General features: G+C 37.0%; 1 protein-coding gene across 2 annotated transcripts; it reads right to left on the reverse strand.

The window, feature by feature from the left end:
* Nucleotides 1–3,623: 3,623 nt before the first annotated feature.
* On the reverse strand, nt 3,624–21,888 carry il21r.1 (interleukin 21 receptor, tandem duplicate 1). Of its 2 annotated transcripts, none has more exons than XM_041793929.1 (9): nt 21,827–21,888; nt 17,500–17,595; nt 17,123–17,222; nt 15,761–15,951; nt 14,220–14,353; nt 13,944–14,133; nt 13,025–13,100; nt 9,704–9,797; nt 3,624–4,808 (listed from the first exon to the last, which is right to left on the reverse strand). In XM_041793929.1, exons 2-9 carry the CDS (start codon nt 17,558–17,560, stop codon nt 4,041–4,043), a joined length of 1,614 nt encoding a protein of 537 aa, XP_041649863.1. In that variant the 5' UTR covers nt 17,561–17,595; nt 21,827–21,888; the 3' UTR covers nt 3,624–4,040. The 2 variants fall into 2 exon arrangements, with proteins under 2 accessions (XP_041649863.1, XP_041649862.1); XM_041793928.1 differs by lacking the exon at nt 21,827–21,888 and adding an exon at nt 17,809–17,869.
* Nucleotides 21,889–26,278: the final 4,390 nt, after the last annotated feature.

Below are 26,278 nucleotides of genomic sequence, written 5' to 3' on the forward strand. Positions count from 1 at the left end.
GCAGATCGAACCCACAGTCTTCCAGCTGTGAGACAACTGACTCTACCTACTGAGCTATAGTCGCCCCCAAATTCATGTTCATGGAACGCTGACTGGAAGGAAGAAGTGTAGTAAGAAAACAGGGATGAGCTCAGCCTTCTGAGGATTGACAAACAAAGCAGATTCAAGCACTAAGGAGAGCATCACAAAGAGCTGACTATGGCTGGAGTCAGTGGACCAAGAGTCACCACATTCAGATGGGTCCAGGAATTGGACCTGCCTGAATGTGGACCCTGTATCATGTTCCTTGTGTGGAGCTGCTTCTGAACCACTGACAACATCATCAGTTTCTCGCCTGGGCTGCTGAGAGAGCTAGATCATCCCTCAGTGGTAGAAAAGTTCTGTTTTTAAATTTAAGTTAATTTTGAATTTCATTTGGAAACAAGGTCCCCGAGTCTTGGAGAACATCAGAAAGTCACAGACTCCAAGGTGCTTGAAGTCCAGTGTTTTCAGTTTCCACAGTCAGTGATGGTTTGGGCCAGGTCATCTTTTGCTGTCATCTTTTGTCCTATCAAGTCCAGAGTCAGCGCTGTCAACCATCAGGAGAAACTGACGACCAGAAACTAGTTTGCTGACCATTAAAACAAATAAACATCTTGAAATATTTCACTTTATATGAGATGAATCTGTTCTATATGGAAGGTTCACTTTATGAATAAAATCACAGGAAAAGTTGCTTCTTATGATATTCTGACTTTTTAAATGCATCTGTATATATGGGTGTTAACAGTCTAGTTTAAACCAGTTGAACTGAGTTCATACTGCATCTCCACAGCTGCAAAGTCAGAAACTTCAACATGTGTTTTTTTGCAGAGTAAAAGAAATGCTGAGAGGTGAAAGAACAGCTTGCCTGCCATGTTTCTCCACTTCATCTGATAATTGAAAGCTAGCCCAGAGATGTTACATTCTTCTTGAGTGAACAGATAAAGGTTTTTACCAAGTGTGTTCTTTTTTACTGAGAAACAAAACAATCAGGACAGCTGGTTACAGTGGTTTCTGAAATATGCACGTGCAAGGAGAACAGACATTATCAGACATCTTGATAGGGTAGAATACTTGCAAGATGCAGCAAAGCATGCACAAGTGTGACAATATGAAGCAGTTATACAGAGACAAGAAAATATTCTCCATTGCAAGTCGGCATTGTGATCCCATACTGCAGCCTGTGCATTCTGAAGTGTAAGAGAAATTAAACATAGGCCATCACAGTGTGTGAACAGATAAAAGTAAAACAGACCTTTATGCATTCAATTATAATTCAGATGATTCATTGAAAATTGAATAAAATAATAATAATAATAATTGAATAATAAAAACCTGAAAGGTTTGTTTTGATGTAAACTTAAAGTCTATTGTCCTTTTCAGCCTTGAAAGAAAAGTTGTCAAAGTTAACAATAATTTGGATACTTTTTGTTCCCAGTTGTTGTTAAATTATAGAATTATATTAGTAAAGGTTTGGGAATCCGAGGGTCACCAGGTTAAGTCCTGGTTGGATTAAGTCTGGAATCAAGTAGCTGAAGAGGTGCCACTGAGTAAAGCCTGGCACACACTACATAATACTGCATATTTCCGTCCAGATTCCACCATTCCTACTAAAGTCAGAAAAGGCTCGATTATTGGGTGGTTCTAAAGATCAGTTTGACAGATTTTCCTGTGGTGAATGATGTGTTAAGAGTAGTGTAACGGTTCACAGAGGTCCCGGTTTGGTTCGTGCCTTGGTTTTGGGGTCACGGTTTGGTTTGTGTTCAGTTCATCGACTAGAAAAAAGAAAAAGTACCAGATTTACAATTCTAGATTTCCCTCACTTATTATAGCTATGCTTTCTTTTACTAATGTTAATGCAGCAGCAGCTAATACTTTACTTAGATGTTCAAAATATGAATTTCAATCAGTCGATCAATATTTAGTTCCATCTAGTGTTATTTAGAACTATCAGTGATAGTTGGTACGCCGGTGAGGTATTAAACATGAGACAAAAAAGACAAACAAACATGCAAAACAAACAAACATGCAAAACAGAAAGCAAACCAGGAAACAGCCCAATATTGCCTGGTTTACAAAGTAAAATAAATACATTTGCAAATTATAATATGTGTTTTTGGAGCAATGTATGATTTATAAGGATTGCTGTAACACAGTTGTGAATTTTTAAAAAGCTGGTACAGTGATTCCTCGTGCAAAAGAGACTCCACACATAGTGACAAATATCCCAGATTTCACGGTTTTATTTGTATAGTGTGTGGTGTAGACTGAGAGGATCAACTCAGCACACCACATACTAACAGATTCTAAACTGTTAAAATGGGACTTTAGAGTGAATAAGCTACTGCGGTTAGCTGTTAGCTACATGCTAAGTCCATTGAAGTTGCCTTTTCAGTCCAACTCCCCTTTCCGTCAGTTTGTTGCCACAAATCAACAAGTTGCTTTTCCATTTCTGTCGTCCATCGGATTTTGTGCTTCACATTTACTATCGTTGCCATGGCTGTGTTTTGTTTTTCTTCCTCCTTCAGCCAGCTTGCTTCCTGATTGGCTATTGCTCCATTAAATGCTTACACCTGCTCCGCTGACCTCGGTGCTCACCACACAAAGGATTTTTGGTCGTAAATATTAAACACGTTTAATATGCTAGGGGGAAAATTCACTTGTAATACACCACAGGATAATCTGGCAAGATAATCCTAAAAACCATCCGATAATCTGGCCTTTTCTGACTTTGGTTGGAAGAGGGAATTCAGGCTGACCATCGGCAGGATGATTGTGTAGTGTGTGACCCACTTACGTGTAAAGTTCTGCTTCGTAACAACGCTATTTAAAGGTGCAGTGTGTAAAATCGGGAATATCAACATCTAACAGTCAATTCTAGAATGTGATGCTAATTTCTCTTGTAATAACTGTGGCAACCGGTGAAATTTAGAAAATTTATGTATGTGTATCTGTTATTTGGTTCCTTCTGTGGTGCCAAAGAAACATGCAAAAATCCAAGATGGCGGCTTCCATGGGGGGACCATCCCTATGTATGAATAAAAGGCTTATTCTGAGTTAATTAAGGAAACAGTTTGTTTCTATTAGATGACTAAACACTAATTAAGATAGACCTACTTATACATATTCTGTTTCATCTTTTACCAGGATTGTTCTGCTAAATGCCCTCAGGCTAAATACCACACACTGCATCTTTAAGAGGGCTCGTTCATCATAGATGATTTAACCAAATACCAGGTCATAACAGCATGCAAGGGTCAGACATAGCTTCGCATGGTTGCTGTCCTCACTACATCTGTTAAAAACTGAATTCACTGCCCTGCGAATGACAGGCTTCTTTTGTAAATAGCATGACATCTGCCACTTTTATTTTGATGTGGACAAACAGAAGTGTCTTTGAATGGAAGTGCCTTTGACAGTTTTGAGCAAAATAGTTTTGCTTCCAGGTTAAAACAAGTCAGAGCATAGCAATTCAATCGTAGATTTGAATATAATCAATGCACCACTATTTCCACTTTGTAAAGCAAGCTAACAACCTCTGTGAGTAAGAAAGTAATAGAAAATAAAGGAAATATTCCTGGCGGACACTCCGGATTCCTTGACATCTCCCTCTTTCCTTCTTCCTCAACCATCTTGAGGAATAATGGGAGAAAAATGTGCAGCTTCACGCTGCATTGCCTGTATGCTGTAATGACAGTATAAAAGGAATCAATGTAATCAAGTTTATTTTGTCATTGAAGCTTGCTTGCCTCTGGTGTAGTAAGAACACAGTGACAGCATTAAAACATGATTTGGTGTGCATAGTCCAATCTGAACAAAGAAAACAAATCTTACTATAAACATAAATATAAAGAAAAGTGTAAACCTAAGCATTCTTGAAATATTACATTATTTACAGGAAAAGGAATGACAGATACATCCAACTTTCTTTCAAACATTTAGAATGTTAAAAATAATGTCTGTTTTTAAATATTCATCCCAAATCACTTCTGATTTCTTCAGTTCATCAGCCACATTATTCACTGTGTTTCATTAGGTTCAATTTCTGGATTGCTTGAATCTTCCTGAATTGTACTGCAAATCATCCACTGTTTCACATAGTTCGAATTTGAGCTTTTGTGCTCCTGAAATAAATCCATCTGCTCCCTCATGTTTGAGTCTGAGGCCCCAGGGCTGCTGCACTCTCCAAACCCACTGTCAATAGTGTCCAGATCAACGTGAGGGTAGCCATCCTCTGATAGCCCATGTGAACCAAATGAGTTAAGTGATACCCTCTCTGGTTCATTAATGTCATTATGCTGATCAAAGTTGTCATTTCTTTCTGATACCTCATTGAATATTTGGATTTCATGCTGTGGTAACATCCCACTTATCCTATCCAGCCTTAACGGCTGTGCTTCTCCAAAATTGTAGCCGGCGTGTTCTCCGTTGTTGTCTCCAAATGAACCAAAGCTTCCTCCATCTTGGTATCCTCTGAGCATGCCGACAGAGCGCCCAACTTCCTCCTCAAACTCGTCCTCTCCGGACAGCATTACAGTGTGGATGGAGATGTGTCCACTGGAGTCATCGGGTCCCTCTGAGATGCCACTGTCCTGGGACGGCAGTGACTTGCTGTGAGGCAGCAGCATGTGGAGGGAGACTGCAGCTTGAGTTGCCTCACTGTCCTCATTGTTGCCTTGTTTCTCGTTCTTCCACTGAAGGACATCAGGCTGCTTCTCACTTTTCTCCTGAGCATGAGCGTTGATTTTTATGTAATCACACTCACTGAAGACAGGTTTCACCCATTCCTAAAACAGAGAAATTTAAAGCATTAAATGCAGTGAAAAGTTGCTCTACAAAAAGAAAAGAAAAAAAAAAACTACCAGTAGAGATAGGTAATCTTTTAACAGTTTTAACCATCCGTTAGACAAACTATGATCTATTTTCACACATGAGAGAAAAGTGGAAGTCTTACACCAAAATTAGCAATGAAAAAAGTGTGACAAAAACTGTAGATCAACAGTAAAATTCTAAATTATACTTTGACATTATAAGGAACCACGATCACCTCATAATAAGTCAAATTCAGACATAACATCAGCTGATTTCAATTATCACCTCCCAGCTCTCACAGCCTCACAATCATGGCTCATTTTCCCAACACAGTGCTCCATTTAAAATGACATCCTCGCCATTAAGCCATGCTTCATTGATACCAAAAACACCACACTGGCAAAACTTCACCTCCACCACCCCAGCTGCCTCATTTTAGCCTAAAGCTGTTGTTACACCCTCACATTCAGTTTCACACTACTATGAATAGATACAACGCTTCTGCACTCATTTTCATTGTATTATGCATTGTCATAAATGTATATATCCATCTGGGGTTTTCTAGCCATGCATTCCCGGGAAAGTCAAAGCATGCTGCTTGACTAACCCAAGGAGCAACTTTTAAGCAGAGCCTTCACTGCCAAGTAACACTGTAGATCCATTTTGTAATAAATGGTTCAATTATGACAGGTGTTCCTGGCTGAAATGTTACCTATACTTTTGGACAATGCAGTCATTTACAGTAAAAGCCAATAGTTTAATCAATGTCTTTCTACTACCAAGGCTGAGAAATGAAGAAGGCTCAGTCTTTTCAGGAAATACTTCTGTTTTAAGAGTTTGCTTCAAACAATCTTTTGGTTTTAGAAGAACTTTTTAGGTGGTCTTCAGTCTAAATTAGGTTAAAGCATGCTCCTCACAGCTGGTGCAATAGCTGGTTAATTGTTGACTTGAGAATATGCAGGAAGAGTGATTTATCAAGCCTTTGTTACCAGAGTCGCCATGTTTCAATCTACATGGCTAATCACGCTGCACAGACAAGAGAGTTTGATCTTCATCAAACCTTCTGAAAGTGAGACTGACCAAAGTTTTTAGTTCTATACCTATGTGAGAGTACACTGTATCAGAGGAGGGTATCTAATCTTTCGATCAGTAGATATGTAAGAAGAAGCACAGCTTGGCATGTACATAAATGTTTATCTTATTTGGGGATTTTATAATGCTGTTTATCAGGAAGTTTCTGAACAATGAGTCACTTTGTGAAGGGCTAAATAGATTTGAACAATGAATACAAAGGGATCAGTACTAAAAATGACTGACGTACAGGAAAGGTTTTCATTGGCAACAAAAGATGACAAGTTAAATCCATGAGAAAAGAAGTCTGCAGAAAAAACACACACAATTGTGATTTTAGTTTTGATGTGTTTTCAATGTTTGTCTCCTAAAAAATCTAGAAATATATAACGAAATGGAAAATTTTGCAGCTACCATTTCCCTCCATTAAGCAAGGTGATGACCAGATAAGCATATTACGCTTTTTGACTTGTAAAGGACACCACATCCTGTGGTGCAGAGCTAAACAACATTGCTGAATGGAGCCTTCTGCACCACAAGACAGAGATAGCAAAGTCAAACTAGAACAAGGACGTCTAAAGCAAGAAGTAAACCTGGCAGGTTGACAGCGGAAATCTAGATTACAAGACTAGAAAAAAAATCAATTACAAGGACGAGAGCATCACACTAGTTTTACATAATCATTTCGACATGTGTGGTTTTATATTCATTCATGGATAATAAAGAACTTTGAATCAGGTTTGGGAAAACAACCATCAAATAGTATGTAGAAGAATGCAAATATGAAACTAGTATTCTAGTAGGAGCTGATGGTAAATGAGATATACATGTGCTTATGGAGTGTTGTGGGTGGTTGTGTTATTTAATAATGGAGACATGTAGTCATCTACATAAAGAAAATGTCAAATGGCAGATGGAAATGTTTAATTTTGGAACTGCTGGCTCAGCAGAAACGTCTATTTTGTAAGAGCTTTATGGACCATAGATCCTCACAGTATAGACAAGGTCAAAATTATTAGCCCCCTATGAAAATTTAATTTTTTAAGGATTTCCCAAGTAGTGTTAAAGAGAGCACTGAATTTTTAACAGAGCTTTTCCATCCATCCATTTTTTTATAGCCCTTATCCCATTCGGGGTCCCATGGGGGGTGGAACCTATCCCAGGTGTCACTGGGCCATTCCTGTGCAGGGCTCTAGTGACTGTCTTCTTTCAGACTACAATTCCAGACTTGTCTAAGTCCTTCAGTAGTGTCTTGGCAGTTGTTCAGGAGTATTTAGACACATCTCTCACTAGTTTACTTTCTGGTCGGTGAAATTTTTCTCTCCCTACCTCGACCAGGCTTGTTCTGTTAGTGTTATCAGTAGTTGCGTATTACATCTTTATGTCTTCTACCTAGCACATGGATGCACATAGAGTGGTGATAAAATTAATAATAGCAAACATAAACATGTCTGATTTTCTTCCAAGATTTCATTCAGATGATTCAACTCTGTAGCAGAGGTAACACTTTGTTTTGCACTCACATGGTGGAAGAACCATTTTGAGTTTAAATGCTTGTAAACACACCTTCCTTGCCCCCTAAAACTCACCCCCATTTCATATCTAATCCATGAAAGCATCAGATGTTCTTTATTACCCAAGTTCTGCATAGTTTGTCAAATAAATTTTTGGTATAAAAGGAAGCATTTTGCTATGTCATTGTCTCCGAAGCACTTCCCCTTTAAAAGAACTGCATGTTCATGTTAGTTGTTGCAGTGGCGCACTCTGCTGACCAACATGTGTAAATGCATACAACCTTAAATAAGTTGTTCTTCCTCTTTTGTGTTTTTAGTTGGGATGTAACTCTGTCCAATGGGCCACACACAAAATATATACTGAAGTATTTTGGGGGAATATTAATAACCTAGTAATACTGTCAAAATGGCAGTTGGTTTCTAAATAGATATTATATTTAAAAAACAAAGTAAGAGCAATCATAAGTAATGTAATATGGTAACTTGGGAGGGGACATGAGACCTTTAGTCAGACTCAAATCTATTGGTGAAAAGCTCATGAAAAGATTTTTTTTCTTACTGTTGTTATTAATGTTTTGTTGTTGTTTTTTCTGCCTAAACCCAGAGGCTGATTTTATTTCCTGGGTTTCATTACAGTGCAACCAATTTTTATTGGACAGTTGAGCCGAGTGGCTCAGTAATGCCTTGCAATACTTCTTTATCAGTATTTATATAGTTAATTTTAGGCTGACATTTTAAATGAAGAATATCAAAATGTCAAATGTCACTACCTTGCTATATTTTGAGACGTTCTAGAGCAGTGCTTCCCAAAGTGTGGTCTGGGGCCCTCTGGTGGGCCCTAGAGCTACTACAGGTGGGCCACAAAAAGTCATTTAAAGTAAATGAAGACCAAAGAAATGATCATTATTTAAAATAATGATAATAAATCACATTTTAAATGATCATAAAACACTTAGTTAAATGTTTTGATTTTAAGTTCCAGAAGTAACAAAACTGCTAGAAGTTTTAACACAGGTTTAACCTTTTTATCGCGTATTTTGTATGATGGATACAACAGGTGTCATGGTTTAACTGGCACTGGATTAACTGGTGACTCTTCATTAAACATGCTATATAACAACTTTTCCAGTTTTAGAATTTCTTTTTGAAGACACTGATGCTACAGAAACAAAGGTAACAGAAAAATACTCTGGAGTGACTTTGTGGATGCCTTATAAAAAGATTATTAATGTCAGCGGCTCATGAATTGTACTTTGTGACTCCAAAAACACTGAATGTATCCAAAAGCCAAGCGTTGGCATTGTAACGCCCTGTTTATGAAAAAAAAAGGTTAAAAAGAGATCAATATTTGAGTCTTATGTTATGGTACAAGAGTTTTCTGATGGCCCCCAGAAAAAAATCGGGTCTCAAAAATTGGGCTGCAGCACACTTAAGCTTGATAAAAAATATGTTCATTGTTATTTTCATGAAAAATAGTGTAGCAAAGGGCCAAAGTTTGATAAAAACCACATCCACTCCCAAGAAACTGAGCTTAAAAGAGGCCTAATCCCATAAAAAAAACAGAAGTAAAGTCCTGCAAATTGTCCAAACTGCACAAATTCACTGGCAATGTACAAGAAATATCCAGTCAAACTGGTATTTTTACAACCGTTGATTTTTCCTGGTGTTGTATTTTTATGACTAGTGTTTAACATTCTGGTATGATGACCACCCTATTTCAGATGTGTTTCTGTTGGGAGCTATGCCCTGATTTTTGGACAGAAAAAGCCTCTCTCTTCCTGAGCGTTGAGTTAATTAAACCAACAGCTCTAACGTTACTTTGACAATTGAGTTGGTTTTTCACAACGGCCCCAAGAAACAGAGACACAATCAACATGAGAAGAACACATAATAAGCTGTGGCAAAATACTGTCATCATGGCAAGAAAAAAAAATGCCACCAAATATGCCTCTTTTTGTTCCCTTCACAAGTGAAAAACAAGCAGTTTCAAGTCAGACACAATGACACATAACTGATGTAAATTTAGATTTCTGAGGTATTTTCCACCAGGGTGGAACAGGTCTTTCCATCACACAAAAATATCTACCCACAGCAAGCTAGACAGATCAGAAACCAAAAACCTCTTGAAGCCCCTGAGTCACCCCCCTCATGAACCCGCACATGTGAAGTCATGGGAAAGTCCCACCAACATGGGTGCAGATGTGTTGAAAGTCCCCTCTTAGCAACACCTGCTGGACCGATGTGGAAACTACACACAGAACCTGTTACACTTTCACTTTTCTTACCTTAAAGTTCCCTCCATAGTTGTGATAAAGAGGACTGAAAAACTCGTCTGGTGTGGGGACATATGTTATCAGGTGGAATTTCTTCTGCAGATATCTGAAAGAAATTTGAAACAAGTTCAGAAAAGGAAAAAAGAATATTTCATTTTTAATTCCTCTGTGCCTGCCTTTCATGTTTTATTTTGGTAGCTGACGTGCAAAAGCAAGGCTGTGACAATTTTCTTACTCAAAACCAGTAACAGTGGTGTCATAAAATGACTCTAGTGTTCACTTTAATGAGTCAAGCTACAATAATGTGTAAGGTATGACTTTACATAAATAAGTACAAAGATGTTACTTGAAAAAACTTCAATGGCCTCTGCAGTATCTCGCTGATCGTACTCCACAGACATGATAAAGTTATTAAAGTTTACTTTTACCATACCTTATTTTTAACCAGAGGGCGTTTTAATAGTTCCTAGAAACGTTTGAGGGCTCCACCTTTATTTCTTGTTAGCACAGCAAAAATGAGAGCGACTTTGAATGCAATGTTTCTAAGAACGCTGTTCCTGTCTGTTACATTCATTACAGGCCGATAAGAGCAACAAAACATCAGACGTAGGAGGCTTGCACTGTCAGAGGAAATAAACTGCATAATGTGAGCTCAACAGGCAGCCGTTGTAATTGTTTACAATTAGTGGAGCTAGTTCGTAAATCAAACTATTGTTGAAGCCTGTCGGGAAAGGTGCAAGAGCACGTAGTGCTGTTCTTTGGTCTTCTTTTAATAAAGAAATGTTTGCCTCTATGTCTGCACCCATACGAATGTCTTCACAGCCCGCTGTTGTTTACAGGCTTGCTTTAGGTTCAACTAAATCACGTCTGTAGTTATCAGAGGTGGAAAGTAACAAATCACATTACTCAAATTCCTGTAATTAAGTAGTTTTTTAGGTACTTGTATTTTTTGAGTACATTTTGAAATCAGTGGCTACTACAAGAGTACAATACTCTTGTACTTTTTCCACCTCTGTTGACTACACCGTAGCACATCACATCCCAAAAAACTGTTGTATTTTACTTTATTATTAAGGTCCGGCTTTACCTCAAAAACATAATTGCAGATCCATATTCTCATGTTGTTACGGCCAATAAGGAAAGTTCATATTGTGCTGCTAAACCCCTCGTAGCAAACAATCAATCTAAATTTCAATTAAATCACAAAATGTCCTACTGCAAATTTCAAGTTTTAATATCTCTTTGACCAGACCTGCCTGTCAAAAACATTTTCAGACATTTTTTTTTTTTTTTTTTTTTTTTTTGCAGGAGAAATGCTCTACTCATCAGGCAAACATTGAAGCATAATTTTTTTAGAATAGTTTCCAAAAAATCTGACTTTCTTATTTTGTATATGTTTTTCTTATTTAAAATGACAATTACATAAATTTTCCTTCAATACAAAAAAAGCGCATTGCATCTGAAATATAAGTCAAAATAATAACTGCTATTTTTTTTTCAAAAGTGTTCAGCCCTAATTGTCATAACGATCCATACAAGGCTTTAAGTTAAACAAATCAGTAAATTAATCAAAGTAGATTAATAAAGATATGTAACTCTTACTGATACATGCATATTTTTGTGTGAGCCTAGGTTTAATCTAATAGTGCTGGTTATAATATAGTTATTTATTGCTTATGTTTGTTGAAAAATACATAAGATGGGAAACATTAGAAAATAACTGCATGTCATTCGACTAATAAAATAAAAAAGCCTAGGTAGTTTTTCAGTGTCTGGCACATCAAAACTGGCTTCCCTTTGGCTAAAGAGTATTACTGATGGAAGCATCCTCTCACCAAATTTTTTTATTCTAGATCAAATGTAAAAGCAGACTCTAAAGTCACACCTAGATTTTTGTCAGAGGGTTTCACATAAGAAGAGAGAGGGTGAAGTTCCTAACAAAATGAGGTGGTGGAGTTGGGAGGGACAAACAGGACTGCCTCAATTTTCCTCTCATTTAAATTCAAAATGTTTGGGCGCAGATAGCCTAGTTGTTAGGCAGCACCCCATGTACATAGGTGGCCCACGTTCAAATCCATCCTGCAGCTCCTTTCCCCCACTCTCCCATCCCTGTTTCCGATTCTATCCACTGTCCTCCTCTATCAATAAAGGCAAAAATAAAAAACAAGAAAATCTTGAAAAAAAAAAAATTCAAAAAGTTAAATGCCATCCTGAGTTTCATTTTTCATAACTAATCTTTATTGGATACTTGACTGAATGGAGCCTCAGTCACACCTTGTCATGTCCATTCATTTCAGCATTATTTAGTGAATTGTAGACTGGCATTTTGGATTAAGGTTGTCACTACCTCGCTATTTTTTTATTAATTTTACGCATCATATTTCCTCACTTCTTATGAGATGATAGTATAGAGAAGTAACTAAGCTGTACACACGTCATCTATTTCATAAAACTCAAAGTTTTGAAAGATGGATCTACCAGATAGCAGACATGGAATCTGGCCAACCAAATCGTAGCAAAAAGTAATGTGCTATCCAATCATTGATGCCATTATTCAAGCCGTTCAGGCTTTATTTTGACTTTTATAAACTGAAATAACATGGTAGGAGCAATGAGATAGTTTTGATTATGTAAGAGAAATACTTTAAAAATTTTGAGTTTTTACAGTGTAAAGCCCTGAACATTTAGGTTTAACAAAAAATAACTGAAAAATCTTCATAAAGAAAAAATTAGCTTTAGCTCTGCACACTTTGTAAAACAAAAACTGTATGAAAATATTGCATCTGCAAAGCATATAATGACTACATTAGCTGCTTTCCCTAAAATATTGATTGCACAGAGCTTACTTGATGCATGCACTGAGCCATCACTTCTTCCTTACATACAAGTTTCATCTTGCACTCTAAGATAAACAGAGGATACAAAGTTCATCTTCATCTTCTAAGCCTATATTTGTTTTTCCTGTGTGCCCTTGAGCGAGGCGCTCTCAGTGACAGACACTGATGCTCTGCACGATTTCCTACGTCTGTAAGCTATTTCACTGCAATGTGCTGCTGCACGTACATCACTGCAGTGGTTTCTGTATATGTGGGAGGTGGTGCCAGTAAAGTCTATATTGAGCCTATGCAAATCACTTACTGGAAAACTACATATTGCTGACCTGAAGACTTAATTAACATTCACTTAGCTAATTTATTTTATTTTATTCTTGTAAATTCAGGACAGTGAATAGCAGAGACTTAAAAGAGAAATCAGGCTTCTGAGGTTATGTGGTAAAGTTACTGAGGTTAAGAAAAGTTTTAAAGTTCATAACTCTTTGGCTGCTATACTTACGTTTTCTGTGAATATACCACGGCTCCAAGGACAAGAATGATGGACAGGAGGGCATACAGCCAGTTTCTATTCATTTCTATAAAAGAGACAAAAAATAACAACAGCGTTCACACTTGCTCTAACTGCTGTCCTGTATATATGATGAATCAGAACAGAAACCTGCACTTGCAGAAAGAAACTAGAAAAGCAGACCTCTGCCATTAGACCTATCTCCTAATAGTGAAGAATTCTTTAAAAAATTCCTGGATCAATCCCAATGTGGCCCCAACCATGGCATTACTCCCTCGCCGGTAGGGTGGAATCATGGTGAGGCAAAGAACTGACTTTGCTATGTGTGGACTGTCATGGTAGAAGCATTGCCTGCTGGTGCCAACAGATGCACTTACAGTCTCACCCATGGTCTCACTGGACGACTGGAAGTCATGGCAGAGGGTGAATATTCCTCTATTCCTCCCAGCATTGTGAGTATTCTTGCTACAATTCACTGTCTTTCTCTCTGTTACGCTCCTACTCGTCTCCTCGACTGGGCGTGCATCTTTCAAACTCTATAAACTCCAAAACTTTGACTAGAAACACACCCAAAATGCTGCTGGGATTGATGTTACTCATGTCTGCCATCTCCTGGTGTAAAGTGGTAACAGCGCAGACCTCTGCCATTAGCCCTATCTCCCAATAGTACAGAATCTTTAAAAAAAATTGCTGAATCCAGACAGTGATGTGGATCACTCCCAAAATCTAATCAGTTCTTCCTCATGCCATTTTTGACATTTCCTGAAAATTTCATCAAAATCCGTCCACATCTTTTTGAATTATGTTGCTAACAAACGATCAAACTAACAAACTAACAAACCCACCCGATCACATAACTTCCTTGGCGGAGGTGATGATCATATTATAGTTGTAAAGTGCAGTCTTTTACCTTCAATCCCTGTTTGACACCCTGCAGTCCTCCATTCAGCAGAGGAGCTCCACTCGCTCCATGGACCCCAGTAATGATTCTCAGTGCCTATTTTGGCCCCAACATCTACAGTGTAGTTGACAGCTGGCTGCAGCTTCCCGTGCTCTATGAGAATGTACTTTCCTTTCACTGAATCTGAAAGAGCCAGAACCTGTCATGACAGAGAAAAAGGTTTTTTTTTTAATGGGAGTCATGTGAAGATGCAATTTTGAGTGTTTGTTTTTGTTCAATTGTTACCTTTGACGTGTCTTCACTCTCTCTAACACGAACTCTGTATGTGAGGCGGGCTTTTATGTTGGCATGGTCCCAGGTGATGTTGTAGAATCCATCACTGTTAGTCACGTGGACATCAATAGGAGGCTCTGCTTTTACTGTGAAAGGAAAGTACAAAGTGAAATACTGTGACAATGTAATGTGGCAGTTAAACTTTTGTTTAAATCATTAGGAGGAAACAGGAGGGTTAGTGTCTGCAACAAAGGTATATTTCAGGTGAGCTGGGAAAGTTCCAGAATTATTTTTTTAACATTGTCAAACAATCAAAAAGGTTACTTCGCACATCTACTTCTCAGGACAGGTGCGTCGGAGGGCAGGGTATCCAGCAAACAGTTCAAAGGTAACACCCGCACACTGTCCAACTTGCAAAAAAGGATGTATAAACAGTCACTGTTTGCCTGATGAAGGTCTAGTACCGAAACGTTGTAAATAAATACATCCTTTTTTGCAAGTTGAACATTGTCAAACAAACATAAAATTGGTTTAAGGTTGAATAATTTATGAACCCTTTAAACCAAGCTTAAGTTTTTGAAAAGCATCTTAAATCTCTTGAAATAAATGTCTGTGCACGCATGCTTCCTGGCCTATATTGTAAATTCAAAATTTCTACATCACACTTCATTCTTTGAGTGATTTTCTTCAAACTTTGTACAATTATCAACTCTGACAATTTGAAAACAGAAGGTCAAGCCTCACTTCCAACAGTCAAGACAACAGACTCTTAAAGAGTATGATGTCTAAGTATGATGCTAATGAGGAAGTCTTAAAAGGGCCACAAACAAATTCTACTGCGCTGTCCACAAATGCAAGTTAAAGCTGAATCATGCAAATAAGAAGTCATATGTGAACAGAAATGCTACCATCTTCTCTGACCCAAAGCTCATTTAAAATGAACTGAGGCAATATGGAAAACAGTGTCTGTGGTCAGATGAATCAAAATTTTTTATTCCTTTTGGGACCACAGACGCTGTTTCCTGTGGACTTAAGAGGAGAGGGGTCATCCAGCTTGTTATCAGCACACAGTTAAACAGCTTGCATCTCTTATGGTATGAGGTTGTGTTAGTGCCTATGGCATGGGCAGCTTACCCATCTGGAAAGGCACTATCAATGCTGAAAAATATATTGAGGCTTTACAACAGAATATGTTCCCAACATCTGATGTGTTGTTTATGTTCTATTGTGAATAAAATATGGGCTTATGAGATTTGTGAATCACTGAAAACCATCATTATATACATTTGAAACAGTGCCCCAACTTTGGGCTTGTATTACTGTTGGTGGCAATTAATTATAAAAATGAGGCGAGCTTCCGGTAACTGTATACATCGCAGAGGCACAAACCACCAGGCAGTAATTCTTTTAAAAGTACCACAAAGGATATAAAGTCTTTGATCTTTGACCGACTTTAAATGTCTTTGTTATCTCTGCACAATGGCCTTATCTGTTTAGCAAACATGACGGAAACTGAAAGGCCACTTCACACATTTGCTATCAGTTTAACTCACCAACATGACTCAGTTCCCAGATAGATGACTCGGTGCTGTTCATTGAAATGCCACCATCTTGTAGGGTGGCGGTTGTGTTACATGTCGTTCCAACATAGGTAACCTCATCAAAATCTTCAGGATACATGGCGCACCAGGACTGAGGCGGTCTAACTTCACAGCTGCTGCTGGCCTCAGATTCAAAACCATCACTACCCCAGACAAACAGAGAGGTTTAATCAATAGTGATCTGTGACATCAATCGACATCTCAGCACAGAGGTTGTGGTTTCAAAGTGATTGTTTTAGAGCAGAGGTGACGCAGTGCAAGTCTGAAAGCTTCAGTTCCTATCATGAGTGTCTCTGTGAAAATAAATTGAACAGGCAATTTCAGCACTCGTTGAACACTGGAGAAAATGGCATTTACTTTAAGCAATAATGTGTAGACAAGGCTCTTGGTTCCAACGGTCAATACTAGGATTAATAAAACAATTACTGTCGTACAAATCTTTCTGGCACCTTTTATTTATCTTAAGACTATTTATTCTTGTTGAGGCACTTTTTCCTTCAATTTCACAAAACCTGTTATAATTAACTTGAGGTTTAATATATTTCTTACTAATACTTGTATATGATCTTTGGTGCTAGTCTGTTTTTGTTCTGAAATGCCAGCAGCAACCAAGCACAAGAATTTCTGTCTGGATCAGTATCATCTTCTGTTATCTTCTATTATCACATCTGTTGCTAATGTCATTAAAAGTCAGGAACCTATGCAAATTTGATTTATTATTGTTATTTATCAAATAAAAGCGTCAAGAAAAGCATCCAACTGTCACATTTGAGAAGCTGGAGCCAACAAATTAACAGCATAAATGCTTTTTGAAAAATGTGTTTTTGAAAATGCTCTTACTTTGCATAAATAAAATGCATGCAACAAAGCCAGGAGGTAACTCAGAACATATATTTCACATGACATACAATTCTAAGACATCACAGATGGGTGCTGACACTGAAATAGTCTGGTGGAAACTTCCAGAAGTAAAGCTTCAAGACAGATGCAGTAGAGGAAACTATGGGGGTCAAAAGTCCACACACTACAGTCTCTCCATTATATCAGAGCAACTGGTCCAAAACACCACCATTTTTTAAGTGTGCAAAAGTTGGCCTCTAGGCAAAACTAACTGAAAACTCTAGTTTTATTATAACGTTAATAATATTACTCGAACTGTTTATACTATTAACCAAGAGCACAGTGTTGAAATGGTTATTATCTCCATGTTGTAATAAAATGTGGAAGATAACCAGCTAGCTCCCATGCAACACTTTGTAGCATTATAATACAACTGAATACACTGAATTAAATGATGCTTAAGATGATATTTACCTGCAGCTGACTTCAATAAGGACAGGTAAAGAAGCAGAGCAGGAGCAGTTCACCATGTTTTTGTAGTTAGTCCAGCAGGTGACATTGCAGAAAGCCGTTCCTGCATCAGAAATGAAAACTGGTCATTTAAGCAAGTTTGAAGTCACTTTTCTCAACATTAAAGCTTTCACTTGAGTCTTACACTTAATTTGATGTGTGTTTAAAATAAGAAAATTCAACGCAGGTTAAGAAACACTCTTTAAGTCAAATCTAAGATTACCTAGATAAACTCTCCAAGTTTAAAGAGTACAAAGATTTTTATAGGAAGAATAAATTTGGGAATCACTGTGAGAAATTCTCATCATAACATGAAGAAAACACAAATTAGATTTACTTACCACCGCAAACAAACAAAGCAAGGCCCAATAGGAACAATAAGAACCCAGTTTTGAGAGCCATGGGGATGACTCAGTTACCAGCCACTGGTTGAAGCACTATAAAATAAATAATGAATAATAATTTAATTTAAAGTTTGTATCAAATGTGGAAACATGAAAGCAGCAGTATCATAAATTAAATATAGTTATTAAATCTCTTCATCGCAATCATGTAAATGTATAAAAACTAAGCCATTTTTATACCAGCTAAACAACTTCAAAAACATTCTCAGCCTTTTCCGTTCTTGTTTAAAATTAAAAGTATCTTACCTTTTTCAAATTTCAAAAATGTCCCAATAGTCAGTCAACAAGCTTACAGACTCACTGATGCTCTGCTGTCTGTGTGAGAACATCTAGGGGAACATTTTCAGGTTTCTATCTGTAAAGGCGTCATCATCAGTAGGGGTGACTCAGGATGTGGTTACTTTTTTTTTTTTAAACCATGCCTGCAGGGTTATTTCAACCACATCCACTCTGCTGCTATGAATATGCAATAGTTAGCCAAAAAAAAAGTCAAGGGGAAACTGAAATTACCTCCTTAGAGAAAAAAATTACAGTATATTTATGTCAAGTAAGAATTTAACCTCTTCCTTGTTTCCAGAGGTCAACTGAATCCATTTTTTTGTAGTGGAAAACAGGGTGATTTGAAGCATGCGCTTTCCCTCCAAATTTGCTTTTGACTTTCATAAAATGTGTTAATTATAGCACAACATCGAACAAGTCAAATCATTTCAAAACAGCAGAGATGCTTTTTGATACCTTTCATTGGACCCTTATCACACACCCACACATCTATGGGGGGTTTCAGCAGTCTCCAGCACAGTGTGACTTATTAGAAGCTAAATGAGTCACCGTCTCTCTGTGGTGCTTCTTAAAGCTCGCTTTTAATGATTAAATCAACTCTAAATGCTTCACATTTTAGACTAAAAGAGCATGTTTTTAATCAGAGCCTCAACTATATGAACAATGAGGCGCACACGTACGATGTATCATCCAATGAGTGTTGCACAGTGGGTGACCTTTGATGGTATTCAGAACCACTAAGTAGGCGTGCAGACACCTATCATTAAATATCATTGTACAAATATTAGTCATTGCAGATGTTTTTCTGACACTTAAAACTACAAAGAGCTGTGCACCTGCACCTACCTGATAACTATTGAAACTAACTATTAAAGGTTAAAGTCATCTTCGAAGCAAAAATTCCAAACATTCAATCGTTTTAGCTTCAGAAACACTGAGATTTCCTTTCTGTGATCTGAAATCAGAGTACAATTAAATACTTTGGAGTTTTGGACTTGTATTCTCACAGAACAAGATACTAGGTAGTGTAAGCATGAAGATTCAACTGATTGTAACTATCCTTTTTTCACTAGTTCAAAAATAAATCACTTTATGAGGTGAATGATTTGCAAGTAACGACTATTCTTTTTGTTGGTCCGCTGCACTGAGGCTGTTTACTTGGATGGGTTAAATAAAGTACCTCTATTTCCCTGTAAATAATAAAATAAAGTTTATTTCATGGCATACAGTGCTGATATGGTCTGGTGTGTACGCTGCAGCTCTTTACAATGTAGTCAAAGTTCAGGTTACAGCCCAACATCAAGTCCAGGCTGTCAAAATTAGCTTTTGTGCGCTCAAATAACCAGAAAGTGCTCAAAGCATGTAGCTCAAATCCTCAGTGCAGCTACAGAGCTGTCAGAACAATGTCACCACCACTAGATGCCACTGTTATTGAGGTTTATTTTGTACCAGCCCCTCTAAACCTTTTCAATTCACTTGAAGCAGCGTTGGAAAAAAGAGATGATTTAGCAGCTCAACAAATACTTGACACTTTTAATTGTAAATGTTTTTGACTTTCTGCCAGAAAACATGTAAAATCAAGAATTCAACTACCATTGTTAGACAAGATTTAGTGTAAAAGTAAAAGGAAAAAGAACCCTGCACGTTGGTCTTAACTGTACTTAAGCAGTAAAGAAGCACTTCAGGACCATCTGGGGCCTAAATTAAAGTAAAATGATGGATGATTTCATCAGAAAACACTAAATAACACATGCAAATTTGGTTTTTGGTTCATTCACTCACCTGGATTGATATACAAAACATATAAAGATATTTGTCTACACTATATATTTTTATTTAAAGGGTTTTTTGAGAAACCTAATTATTGCTAATTAATGCAGACGTCCGTTTCCTTTGTCTTTTAATGATTATAATATTCATACTGATGTGCTTTGGTTTCCATATAGCCTATCCATTTTCTATTATCTCGTTGGGGGCGTGGGGGGCTGGAGCACTATCCCTGCAGTCATCAGGCGAGAGGCAGGGAACACCCTAGTTGTGTGTCATTTGCTCTAGCATCTGGCTCTGCCCTGGAGATGCGTGATGTAATACAGGTAGCTACGGCAACTCCACATAGACAAACCACACAAACAGAGTGTATTATGTCCTTAATCGGACTGTGGAGAAAAAAGTCATCAGCTGACTTCAGAGAAAAAGTAATGAGATGGTTTATGGAAATGTAGTGGAGTAAAAAGTAGATATTTGCCTGTTGAATGTAGGGGAGTAAAAGTTAAAGTCTCCCCAAGAAATAAAACTCAAGCAAAGTACAAATACTCAAAAACTGTACCTAAGTACAGTACTTAAGTAAATTTACTTAACTTAGCTACTCAGTGCTTAAAGTTTAAATGAGATACTTTAAACTCTTACTTCAGTAGCTTTACGGACCAGTACTTTTAGTTAAGTACAATTTAACTAGAGTAACTGTTCTTTTACCTGCATACAACAGTCATGCACTTGTGCCACCTCTGGTAGCTTATATTTAGGTAATGTGTTTCCGCTGCCACAAACTGAGGGTAAAAAATGTTGTGAACGATAGGCCTGCTCCACTTCCTTAGAAACACTGGCCTGAAGGTGCACAACATTCACTTCTCAATTATAATAACAGTAAGTCCATCATACAGCAAAAACACTATTATATCCAAGCTTCACTCACTGGGGAAGTCCGCCATTGCAGCCTGGTTGTTTCGCTTTCACATCTTGTTCTCTCAGTATTTCGGTACATGCTGTGTGACAGTTCAGTGGCCAGTAAAGGTAAACTGTAAAAGTGTGAGTGTAAGTAAACTTCACTCATCTACTTTTTAATAGACCCATTTTCACTACTTTTACAACAAAAGGATCCTCTTGGTAGGTTAAACCGCAGTGGCGTTGATGGCTGTTTCTGGAACGTCCACATTTTCGTTAGCTTGCTATCGGTCTGCTAGCTAGCTGCCAGCCCAGTATGCATTTTGCAAAAGTCATAGAAATACCCAAACAGCGGTTACATTTTGATTATATGCTAAAATAAATGGCGTGAGGATAGTTATTTTTCAACTGTAACAGGCATACCGGTGTTATGGTTAAAAAAGTGACCATGTTATCTGGCGACTTTTAGACGAATGCGTCGGTTGTAGTCGTGGTTACAACGGATGTTGACAACGTAAAGTGTCCTAACCTGGTTCTCGCGAGTGCCGTTTTTATTTCGATTTATCTTATTATTTTAAAGACATAGGATACACTGTGCCCTTATTGCAACAAATGAATAAAGACATCGGCATTATTCAGGACCATTTAGTCACAACAGATGCTTTCTGAAAGCCGAAGGTCACCAGTTAGCATGTTCACGATTTAAAGCGATACACCACTTGTCATTGATCAAATGTATCCGAGTTTTAGCGGTTTTGGAGTTTACAGACATTGCAACACCGATATCATTGCCAGTAACTTATTCTCAGAAAATTGGACTGGCTATAAACAGAGTTCCTACACACTTTCATGAATCTGGTAAAAGACTTTTAAGACCTGAACTGAGAAAAATGAATACTACTTTTTGCACAGCAAGTTGTCAAAAATGTAAGGTGAGTCAGTTTTTCTCAGTACACAGGACTAATTAATGCACTGTTAATGAAATGTCAATTGGTTTAGGACTTTTTTCTGATTTGATTATTTTTGGCACATTTAATTCCTCGAGTCCATGCATTATGCACAGGTACCATAAGATATGCAAAAAGAATATAAGGTAAAAAAGAGTGATTACAAGCAAATGCTAGAAAAAATAAAGATTGAATAAAGCTGTCTTAGCCAATGTTTCTTCTAAAATGTAAGAATTTCCAAAAGTCAAGTTTAAGACTTTTAAAGGATTGATTTTGACACAATACAAAGCTGATAAACGTATAAACGATAAATCTGAATGTTTCAACACAGTATGTGGTTATAGTTAGGTTTATTTAACCACATCAACAGTACTTACAGTTTAAGGCTGTAATGTTGCAGTGTTGTCCTCCAGTGTCTTGTTGCTCAGGCTAAAAGTAAATCAAGGAAGTGATTCCAAACTGAGGATGTAGGCCCAGTTAACGATGACCTTTCTCACTGCAAAGAGAATTAACCCCTTGTGTTCATGCATTTCTGTAGTTTGAAATGCAGTGCAACTCAAGCAAAAATCGTATGTAAGTAGAGTATTTTATCAATAGAAACATCTAGGTGGACCATATTATGTGAGCAGCAATTTTCTTTTGATTACTTTACTTGGTTTATTGAGATAGTTTCAATTTCTGTCTTTTATTTGATTTCTTACCATTAATGGAATTAATGAAACATCACATACATGATACATTTCTCTGATACTGAAGATGCCAACACTTTTGTGGAAACTGATCTAAAACTATTTTTTTCCAAGTGCCTTTGGGTGATTTGACAAGGACAACTGATCACTGTTTAAAGCTATTTAGCGCTTTTATTTTTTTATACTCTAATTTGGTTCAAATAGTTTTAAAATTCTTATTAATAAACATGCTATATGGACAAAAGTAATCTGCCACCTGAGCATCACACCAACATGGACTGTAATGACATTGTATTCAAGACTTTATTGGAAGACTTTTCACAAGATTTTGGACTGTTTTTGTGGGAATTTGTCCCCATTTATTCTGTAGAGTAGTTATGAGGTCAGAACTGATGTTGGACAAGGAGACCTAACTCACAGTCTCCATTCCAGTTCATCCTAAATGTGCTGGATTGAGTTGAGGTCAGTGCTCTGTGTGGGTCAGTTAAGTTCTCCCACACTGAACTCATCAAACCATGTCTTTATAGTCCTTGCAACTGTTGCCACAAGGTTTGAAGCATAGCATTGTCCAAAGTATCTTGGTGTGCTTGAGCATTAAGATTGTCCTTCATTGGAGATAAGGGGCCTCACCTAAACCCTGAAAAACAGCCCCAGACCATTATCATTATTGGTTGGATGAGACAGCATAAACACAACCTAATTCCAAGAATAAACAGACAATATGAGCACATTTTTTACTGGTTTTGTTGCAGAAGGACATCAATTTTAAGTTTGTGTGAAAAAGCTTGAGATTTTAACAGCTTTGACAGTTTTCTTTTACCTTGTGATGAAAACGAGCAAAAGCTTATTTCATAACTGTCAGGGTCAACCTATGTTTTTTTAGAAATTGCTTTGCCCATCAATGTAATATCACATCTATGAGGTTGTGCAATTTTTATTATGTGACATCTCAGATGTAGAATTTAGAAAAAAAGGTTGAATTTTCATTAACTGGGTAAGAAAGTAAAGCCATTTTTGTTTAGTTGTCTACCACATCCTGAATTATTGACTCCATCTGAAAATTGAATGAAGAACTTTTAAGTTTTATCCAGTAGAAAATCGGTATAAATATTTCCATCCAAACCAAACTGTGACACAAGAATGTTTTGCCTTTTTTCAAGGCAGAACAAGAATTTATCATGATGCCCTTAAGAAAAACAACAAACCCAGCTAGTTTCAGACAAGCTAGTGAGAAGAATGTATAGCTTGATATGTCAAACAGTGAAAGTAATACCATATATCTCCAAAAGTGTTTTTTAAAGACCATGAATAATATGATATTTTATCATATGCATGTCTCTAAATGTTAGTGTTTAATGCCAAATTGTAGGCCTAGTTAACAGGAGCTAAAAATGTGTCACAGTCATCATATGTGAGTCATATGGCATGCTTGACATCTTCCCCTGGAGCTAACAAATCATAAATCATGATTTCAGACTTAGGGAAGCATGCTAAATTTCCTTCATTCGTCTTCTCTTCATGTTTTGACAAAAGATGATCTTAAAATGTTGAAATAAACTGGCTAAAGGCACTTGATCCATTTGGCTTTTCACTACTCCATTCCAAACTCTTTACAGATATAAATTAAAGTCTTTAACTTGAATTCTCATGATCTGATAAATTTGAAATAGTTTAATTCCTGGATCATACCATGCTATTTTCATGAGAAGTATTTTGCACTACAGAGGGGCAGGAGGGTGCAGTGGATGACTTCTTCCACTAGAGAGCAGTGTAGATGGTTTTTATCATGTAAGGCTTTAACTCATGAATGCATGACAACCTGAGGGGTCATGAATGTTGGTTTGTTTGAATGTAGAACTTTGTCCACCTTTCTTTGCACTGTGACTCAGTGTGAATGTACATGTGATGCAATTATCTGTCAAACATTGTGGATTAATTCTTTTTTATAAAACTTTCTAAATAAAGTAAACTGTGGGACACCATACAATGTAAAAACTGCTAATATAATACATAAAAATGACTTTGTTGGTAAGAAATAGAAGCAGACATAGCTCTTGTTCGTTTTTTTTTTTTTTGTTTGTTTTGTTTTGTTTTTTGGTCATTTATATATTTCTGTTACATGATAATAGTTATAGTTATATATTTTTACAATCTGATAAAATTAAACTACATCTTAAAGTGTCATTTTAGCTTTTGCTTGATATATAGGCTGATGTGAATGGATAAAGTTGCTGCGTGCTTTCTGTCATGTGATCTAGGCCTATATTTATTTTCATCTTTCATAAGATAAGCTAAAAAGATAAAACAGAACTCTATTAACCCTGAGGGAAGTTATAGTGCTAGATTTCTTCTATACAGTGAGAAAATGAATAATATAGTTGAACAGTTCCTGATTTAATAAAAACAAATTTAAAAAACACAACAAATACAAATAATAACTTTTTATTTATTTGGAGTCTTTGACATAAATTCAGTTTCTCTTAAAGTGCTTTAAAAGATAAAAACATTTCTAGACATGAATGCACACAAATATATATTTAATAAAATAACAATCAAAAGATGGGGGATTAAAATAAGACTAAAATTAAACTGATAAGTACCTTAATCTAACTTTAGTTATGACCAAAGCCAGACTTTCTTTGACCAGGGCAGCCCGTATGGCTGTGACATGAGACTTTTAGATGTACACTGTAAAACTGAATAAGTTAAAAATACCCAAAATATTTGTTGAAACTGATTATGTTGAAGATTTTAAGAAGTGGGAATACATTTTTGGAGTGGACTCAAGTTAAATATAATTTACACTGTTATCCCTGATGAGTTAATAGAACTCAAAACATTAGAGGCAACTGATCATACAAACATTTTAAGTAACTGAAAAAACAGTATTGTTTAGTGGCAGGTACTTAGCTTTTCTGAGTTATATCAACTCAATTTTACTTGTACATTTATTTTAGGTTATCTCAACTTTTTAAAGTTAATCTACACTGTGGAAACTTCACAAAATAATAATAATAATTCTGTTTAAATCCGACTCAAACAACTTGCATGTATTTCCATAAAGCTACAAGTTCTTCATGACTGCAGTCCTCCTTTATTTCTATCATGTACTTTACTCTTAAACATTTATGTCACTCGTTGTTGGCCACCTTGAATGGCTACAAGAGACAATAACTGTAAGGTGCACACTGAAAACCTCCTCCATCATGTTCAGTCCACAATACAGAGGTTTGTCTCCATAGGTGGGACATGTGTAACTGAGTCAGTAACTGTACTTATGGTGCAGAAATGTCTAATGCCCTAAGATATTCTGGAGAAACTCTGCAGATTAAGGAAGGACTGTCACATCATTTAAGTACATTGACAAACAGGACTTGGTTGCTGTCTCTCACGTCTGTGGGTTGAGAATTAAGGGATCACAAAAGTTTTAAAGCCCTGTCGGCAGTAACAGTGACGCTCCACCGGCACCACCTCAGATCATAATGGAACAATCGTCATCAGAATTCACCAAGTGAATTGCAGCATCATGTATCAACTAGTACCAGTCATTTTTGCTTTCTATGTGAACGTATGTGAGGACAGGGGAGACTAGTAGCTCCGCCTACTCCCAAAAAAGGTATCCACAGTGATTTAAACAGAGCATGGCGTCAGAGGAGGTCCGCTGTGCTCCATTAGATATCACTACTCCTCTGATGATGCAGCTCTGTACGGCTCTGAAAGTAAAGTCAGGCAGTCAGTCACATACAGAGCATGTGTAGGGCTGACTCCAACAGTCAGCCAAAGATGAAAAAAAGATCTATGCTTGTTATTGGTGTGGTATCTAGTCTTTTGACACTAATCAGACATTTTTATTTACTGCAGGCCATCTTACCACATAATAATTCACCAATTCATTGTTTCAATATGTCTATAGGGATCTTCCTATCTATATTTTGATTGATATAGGGACATTTGGGGGCTTTTTTAGGGGGTTGCACCTTACTGCTGCAGCCAGGGGTCCTCCCCAGGGACTTTTTGGTTAATCAAAATATATTTTGTGTAGTATTTTTCACTCTTGGTCCCTTATTTAAACTGAAAGCACTAATCATCATTTAAAGTTTTTTAATATTTAATAATGATAATATTTACATAATATTGTAC

This window comes from Cheilinus undulatus, linkage group 8 (assembly GCF_018320785.1).
Source record: "Cheilinus undulatus linkage group 8, ASM1832078v1, whole genome shotgun sequence".
Lineage (NCBI taxonomy): Eukaryota > Metazoa > Chordata > Actinopteri > Labriformes > Labridae > Cheilinus > Cheilinus undulatus.